This window comes from Macrobrachium nipponense, chromosome 30, assembly GCF_015104395.2.
Source record: "Macrobrachium nipponense isolate FS-2020 chromosome 30, ASM1510439v2, whole genome shotgun sequence".
In the NCBI taxonomy this organism is placed as follows: Eukaryota; Metazoa; Arthropoda; class Malacostraca; order Decapoda; family Palaemonidae; genus Macrobrachium; species Macrobrachium nipponense.
The window spans coordinates 39,702,612-39,710,459 of record NC_087218.1 but is presented as its reverse complement, the minus strand read 5'-3'; the positions used below and the strand labels follow the sequence as shown (position 1 = coordinate 39,710,459).

The 7,848-nt window shown below is 39.7% G+C and overlaps 1 protein-coding gene across 3 annotated transcripts in view; it reads right to left on the bottom strand.

The window, feature by feature from the left end:
- The window catches only part of LOC135202461 (charged multivesicular body protein 2a-like), a 40,894-nt gene that overhangs the window by 24,166 nt on the left and 8,880 nt on the right, over positions 1-7,848 (bottom strand). Inside the window, exon 2 of one of the 3 annotated variants that reach the window (XM_064231862.1) lies at positions 2,691-2,707. The exons of the other annotated variants lie outside the window; for them this stretch is intronic. Within the exon in view, the coding sequence (XP_064087932.1) occupies positions 2,691-2,698 (8 nt within the window). The 5' untranslated portion in view covers positions 2,699-2,707. The remainder of the gene's footprint in view (positions 1-2,690; positions 2,708-7,848) is intronic. 3 annotated transcript variants of the gene reach the window in all.

The window sequence follows — 7,848 nt, the reverse complement described above, 5'->3', positions numbered from 1 at the left end:
AATGGCCTTGGAGAAAGATATAAGATTTTGGGGGAAATGGAGGAAAAAAAACCTTAATCAAGTCTCCTCTATTCAGTCTCAAAATAAAACTGATCATCTGTCATCAAGTTAAAAAATATATTGATATCCTAGCAAATTTCAAAGATGAATGGATGAGAGCTATGTAATTTGAAAAAGAGTTACAGTAGCCTGCAGAATAACCAGGATTTGGATTTCATGGAATGCTGAAAAGTTGCTAAATATACTAAGTCTCTCAGTCATCAAGAAGAAATATGCTATCCTGATGAAGACAGCATAATTTTACAAGATAATGGGAACCCTTAATCATGCTAGTTTATCGAAATATATAGATACCATCTTGTCAGAAAGACAACCTTGAATAACTCAAGTTTCATACCATCTTTGATACACATCTGAATAGACAGTTCTAGGTCACTACAATATGGAACACTACATGTTATGCCCCACTGACATCCATAATTTCTCCACAGATGCCTCCAAGTTTGGGGTTCAAAGTCCAATCAGGAAAATAGAGGAAGGATTACATAAAGTCTCTAGAGCTGGTGTTATTTGTATTGGTTATGTCTAACAAAGACCTCATTTTGCAATCCACTAGAACAACTTCATAATGATATACAGCTTAATTAACTTGTGCCCATACACCTTGAAACTTCTCTACAGGAAGAAGTAGTCTGTTTGGTGGATCTTATTTCTGTAATGCCGAATGTGTGGACAGCCTTCTTGAGAATACTGTTATGCTCAAGATATGGCGACAGTCATTCAAATCTTCTGAAAGCCTCCAACCTATTCTGGAAAGACCTATAATAAACTAAAGGAAATCTGCGCCTACCACTAATTCTTCTTTCCTTAACTAGAACTCTAAGCAAAAGGGATGAGCCTTTACACTAAACTTAAACAGATGGAGGTAAATTTATAGTCCAAGATACTGTCCACTTTGTGATTCATTGGTGGTTACTATACTCTTGGATTAACAGTTCCCAAAATGGTAAGACTTTCTATAAACATTGCCTATGATACAGTCCTTGGGTGATTTTCCTAAATTTCCAAATATCCCTCTACATTCTACAGAAAGGATTTTTTGAAGCCTAAATGTTGTGGTTTCCAGTATAACCAAGTCAGTATGAATAGCCTTGCAAAATTCTACTAGCTGTGAAAAAATTTATCTCCTTGAAGAATCTCTTAATCATATAAACATTGTAACTTCTACTTTAAAAGTCTGAAGTTTACTCAGGATGACTTTTTTGTAAGCTAATCAGCCTCACACACACAGAATGACTATCTCAGTTTGGGCTGATTAGCTCTAGCATATAATTTCAAATGGAGTCCAGAATAACTCCTGGCTGATGATCTAAGTATTCATGTCAGAAATAGGTTTCAAATTCCCTCGAGAGATTTTGAACTGTCATGCACTATACCTGAAACTATAAGCTTCCCCTTAAGAGGATGGTTAACACTGTGCCAAAAATATATTTTGACAGTACGTATATGGATCCCACTAGTACAATACGTACAAAAAGGACATATTAACACTCAATATATTTTAACAATTTCTTCAGGTCTCACTTCATCTGATAAACATAATACAATTATAAACATCAAAATGAACATCACCCAGGCAAGAATATTACCATAGTGAATTAAAGGATAAAAGGGTAAAATAAAATATTTTGGGTAATCTGGATGAAATAAGACCACCAAAAATGTTCATTAATCCCCACTATAAACTGGACTCAACAGTTAGTCTGACCCACTAAAGACCATAAAAGCAATGGTTTTTATTTTCTTACGAACACATTCATTTGTTTCATCAGATCTTTAGTCTATTACATTTTTCAGTCACTCTCATATAATAAAAAAAAAATGGGACTCAGAACTGCTGCCAAGATTATACCGATATTATACCAATTTCATGTAATTAACAATCAACCAACAACGGATAAGTGTTTAATACAGATTGAGGTATTCAATAGGTAGCCAATCAATAATCGCCTGAGCCTACAAGAAAATTCAAGTACATCATCAAACTGAACTGCAACCTTCCAAAATCATTAATAGTTCGGTACTACAAGAGCAACCTACGCAGTGCCTATAGTGAATACCTACATTAGGACCTGGCTTTTTAAACAAAAGCACTTATTGAATAGCAACAATTAACTGTTTTTGATGAAATCCAAACAGGTTGCAATAATGTCAACAGGACAGGGAAATATTGTTGACATAAAAAGGGAATTACATATTGTACATAAAAACAATGACGAAACTAAGTACTATAATATTAGTATATAATGCAGACTACTGAAATTGTTGACACTCACAAAAACTTTAGCAACAGGAGCTGTATTACTATACTGAATTTCAGTACAAAAGAAATTATTCAAACGTACCACAAAAAGTGTGAAATGCAAAATCTTAGTTCAGTAGCAACATAATGATAAACTGTAGTCTTTATGGTAAAACAAAAAACTGTACAATCAAGAACTGTACAGTAATACAAATTCAAGCCAGTTGCTATAAATTATAATACAGCACTATACAGCAACACAAAAGGCAATACCATCTGAATTTATGAAAAAAAATGTACGGTAACTTATTTCATATCTTTCGTAGGTCTACAATAATTCCTACTGCCTAGCATTAATAACAGCAACATGCCAAAGACAGTACATTACCTCTCCATCCTGCACAGCTGTTCAATGAAAAAGAAAACACAAATAAACTAAACAGTCATCTCTAGCAGTGCCCTAAAGTCCATTCAGAGTAAAATACTCTGATCATACACATAAGATCACTGACATGCATCTCATGAATGGGCAGCCAAACAATTGCTTGTGGACTTACTTGCTTCCAACATGACTTACAGGCACATTGCATATTCATTCAGCAACAACTTTTAATGGATTTCACTTTTAATTTTCACACTGTGTACTGAATTTTTTTTAAACAGCTACCTCATTTCTTTTCCACTTTACATACTACTATAACATACTATTAAGATGTGTTAAGTGGTATTTTTTTACCATTTGAATTTTCTAATTAACCTACCAATACAGTAGGTTCACTTTATCTAAATAAAATTTATAAATTCCCTTCCTAAAATAACTCTTGATCCTAACTGCTGTATAATAAGCCCTGTACGTATAATTTGGACACATTAACACGAAATTTGAGATCATGATTTATACAAAATTTTAGCTCAAATTCATTGAATAAACAGAATTTTCTAATAATTTATGTTTTGGCAATGTACTTATTATTGTATTATAAAGTTATTACAACAATTGTTTTCCATACTTGTTTTTGAGAAAACAGTCTTATATTACAGATAAGTAAATTTCCAAGTCCATAACCCAATCCCAATAAAATTCTAATATTCATTTGAAATGAAACAGTGATGTTTTCACATCCCATAACCTAAATATAACAGAGGTCAAGCAACCTTATCTATCCAACATACATTTTAACATCCTACATGTCTAATCTTCTCTAAAATGTTATTTTCATGATAAAATAAATTTTTGAACATACTCACCTGGTAGTTATATATATAGCTTACGTCCCTGACGTCACGGCAGAATTTCAAAACTCGCGGCAATCGCCGATTGGGTAGTCAGGTGCACCACCTGTGCGCCCTCTACCAGGTACGTAGCACCATACCAACTATTCCTCAGATCTTCCATGCCCATAGTTTCTAGAGGGGAGGAGGGTGGGAATTTAATTATATATAACTACCAGGTGAGTATGTTAAAAAATTTATTTTATCATGAAAATAACATTTTCAAACATCTAACTCACCTGGTAGTTATATATATAGCTGATTAACACCTTTGGTGGAGGGTCAGAAACAGCTATCATCGTTGGAATTGACATAAGTGTTAATAAAAACAAACTTACGGGTTCGTACCTGTTAAGGAAGCTGACTTTAATGATATCCTGTCTCATTGTGTCTGCTTTCCTTATGAGGTCCAGCGATCCACCCACAGGGGGCTGAAGACCTCTTGGAGACTGTCAACCGGTCAAACCTCTATGTGACTAGACTCCCTACAATACTCTTGTTCCGGGCACTACTAAGGAACAAGTTGATCACCTGACTAAAGATCAATGATTGTGGAAGACTGCATCCAGTCTCCACAAACAACCATAACTTTTCAATAGTTCCAAGAGAAGAAAAAGAGTATTGGATTATGGGTTTTAAGGGGTAGACCCTTTTCCCACTACTGAAAGAGCTGCTACAAACGGACCCAGTGTGTAGCAGTCTTCATACAAAGTTTGCACTTGCGTAAGATAGTGCGACGCCAAAAACTGACTGCTCCTCCAGAAAGTTGCGTCCAGGATATTCTGAAGAGATCTATTTTGTTAAATGCTACCGAGGTTGCTACAGCTCTAAACCTCGTGAGTCTTAACTTTAAGTAGCTTCATATCTGCTTCAGTACATGCTGAATGCGCTTCCCTAATTAATTGCCTTATAAAAAAGGATAGCGCATTCTTCGACATTTGCAGAGAGGGTTTCTTGACCGAACACCAAAGCCCTTCTGAAGTGCCACGTATTGTCTCGTTCTCTCCAAGTAATGCCTCAGAGACCTTACCGGACAAAGAACTCTCTCTACTTCCTCACCCGTGAGATCCGAGAGGTTCGGAATTTCGAATGACTTGGGCCAGGGTTGAGAGGGGCGTTCGTTTTTGGCTAGGAATCCCAACTGTAGCGAGCAGATGGCTTTGCCTGTCTGAAACCTACAGTTTTGCTGAAGGCATGGATTTCGCTGACCCTCTTTGCTGTTGCTAGGCTAATCAGGAACAGAGTTTTCATGGTGAGGTCCTTAAGGGATGTTTCCTGTAAGGGTTCGAACCTGTCACTCATGAGAAACTTGAGGACTACATCCAAATTCCAAGATGTTGAGGATTGTATTCTTTCCTTAGTTGTCTCGAAGGATCTAAGAAGATCTTGTAGATCCTTATTATCAGATAGATTAAGGTTTCTATGCCTGAAGACAGCTGCTAGCATGCTCCTATAACCCTTGATAGTAGAAGCAGAAAAGTTACGTCTCTTCTTGAGGTATAGCAGAAAATCTGCTATCTGAGTCACAGAGGTACTGGAAGAGGAAATAGAGTTGTCCTGCACCATCCTCTAAAAGTCTCCCACTTCGATTGTATACCTTAATGGTTGAAGACCTCCTTGCTCTTGCAATTGCACTCGCTGCCTCCCTCGAAAATCCTCTAGCTCTTGTGAGTTTTTCGATAGTCTGAAGGCAGTTAGCTGAAGAGCTTGGAGGTTTGGTGATACCTTTCCAAGTGGGGCTGTTTGAGTAGATCTACTCTTAACGGAAGGCTTCTGGGGTATCCACCATCCATTCCAGTACCTCTGTGAACCATTCTCTTGTCGGCCAGAAGGGTGCCACTAGAGTCATCCTGGTTCCTTCGTGGAGCCACAAACTTTGTAACACTCTGTGTACCACTTGAATGGGGGAAAGGCGTACACGTCTAGATGTGTCCAATTCAGAAGGAACGCATCTATGTGGATTGCTTCGGGGTCTGGGACTGGAGAACAGTAAGTCTCCATCCGTCTTGTCTGCGCTGTTGCAAAGAGATCTATGCAAGGGCGCCCCCAGATTCGCCATAGACTCTTGCAAACTCCTGATGGAGAGTCCATTCTGTTGTCAAGACTTGATGTTTTCTGCTCAGGATGTCTGCTCTCACATTCTTTTCTCCCTGAATGAAGCGTGTTACCAGAATCACGTTTTTTCCTTTTGTCCAGAGGAGCAGTTCTCTTGCTGCTCTGTACAGAGAGACTGAGTGAGTCCCGCCTTGTTTGCTGATGTAGGCCAATGCCGTTGTGTTGTCGGGACTGTTTGACCTGTACCACCTTGTTCCGGACTACGCTCTCTAATTCTTGAGAGCTAGGAAAACTGCAGTCAATTCTTTCAGATTGATGTGGAACTTTACTTGCTCCTTGTTCCAGAAGCCCGAGACTTCTAACTTCCCCAGTGTTGCTCCCCAGCCCGAGTCCGAGGCGTCGGAAAACAACACTAGGTCTGGGTTCCTCTGCTCTAGGGAGAGGCCTTCCTGGAGCTTGACGGGATCGTTCCACACTGTAGATAGTGTTTCATGTCGTTCGAAACAGGAATACACATTGACTCTAGTGTCTTCTTCTTGTCCCAATGCTGATTTAGATGAAACTGCAAAGGGCGTAGGTCAGTCTTCCCAAGGAGACAAACTGTTCTAGCGAGAAAAGGTCCCCAGCAGACTCATCCACTCCCTCGCAGAGCACTTCTGTTTCTTTAGGAAGTTTCTTATTTTCTCTAAAGCTTGTTCCGTTCTCAATGTGGACGGAAAAAGCCCGAAAACCTGACTCTGAATCCTCATCCCCACCCAAGTACAAGATTTCCTGGGATGGGATCAGTTGGGATTTCTGGTGGTTTATCAGAAGGCCTAGGTCTTCTGATAATCGAATTGTTTTCTGGAGATTCTCCAGACAGTTGGCGTAGGAATGGGCTCTGAGGAGCCAATCGTCCAGATACAATGAGGCTCTGATGCGCCTTTCTTGTGTAGCATTGCTGCTACGTTGCTCATAAGTTTTGTGAAAATTTGAGGTGCGGTATTTAGACCGAAACAAAGAGCTCGGAATTGAAATGTTTCTGTCTTGTAAACAAATCTTAGGTACTTTCTGGAGTTTGGGTGGATCGGGACGTGAAAATAAGCATCCTGGAGATCCAACGAAACCATCCAGTCGTCTCGTCTGACTGCAGCAAGAACTGATTTCGTTGTCTCCATAGTGAATTTTGTTTTCTTCACGAAAAAATTCAGGGAACTCACGTCCAAAATCGGTCTCCATCCGCCCGAGTTTCTTGGGGACCAGGAATAATCGATTGTAAAACCCCGGAGATTCCAGGTTCTGAACTCTTTCTATTGCTTCCTTCTGAATTAGCATAGAAACCTCTTGTTGTATCGCTAGAGTCTTGACTCCTCTCTGTACTTGGCTGACAGATCGATCGGTCTTTCTGCTAAGGGGGGTTTTTTCCAGAAAGGGATCTTGTATCCTTCTTTGAGAAGCTGAATAGACCAAGGATCTGCTCCTTTTTCTCCCATGTTTGCCAGAAATTTTTGAGTCTGGCTCCTACCACTGTCTGAAGAAGAACTTTGTCAGACTTTATTACTTCCTCCTCTGAAGCCTCTTTTCTTGGAGTTTTTTGTAATAGGTCTTGCATTCCCTCTCCTGAGGATCTACCTCGAAAGGGCCGAGAACTACGTGGTAGAGGAGTGGTTTCTTTAAGTTTCTGTCCTGCAAAACTTGACGGAACAACTCTCCTTGCTGCTTTAGTCATCAGATCTTGTGTCGCTTTTTTGAGTCAGAGCTGAGGATACTTCTTTTACCAAACTATGCGGAAAAAGATGATCCGAAAGAGGAGCGAAAAGCAGTTCCGCTCTCTGAGTGAGCGTTACTCCACTCGAAAGAAAAGAACAAAATTGGCCCTTTTCTTCAAGATTCCAGCTGAGAGAAGGGCTGCTAGCTCGTTCGACCCGTCTCGAAGCGCTTTGTCAATGCATGACATAAGGTGAACGAGTTCTTCCGTTTTGGTAGACTTCGAGTTTTCAATTTTCTTTCCCAACGAACCCAGAGTCCAGTCTAGGAAGTTAAAGACTTCGAAGGCTCTAAAAATCCCTTTGAGGAGGTGGTCCATTTCAGAGGAAGACCAAAACACTTTCGTCTTCCCCATGGCCGTCCGACGAGAAGAGTCCACAAGACTAGAGAAGTCCCCATGGGAAGAAGCTGGAACTCCCAAACCTAGGACTTCTCCAGTGTCGTACCAGATGCTGGATCTGGAAGCTAATCTG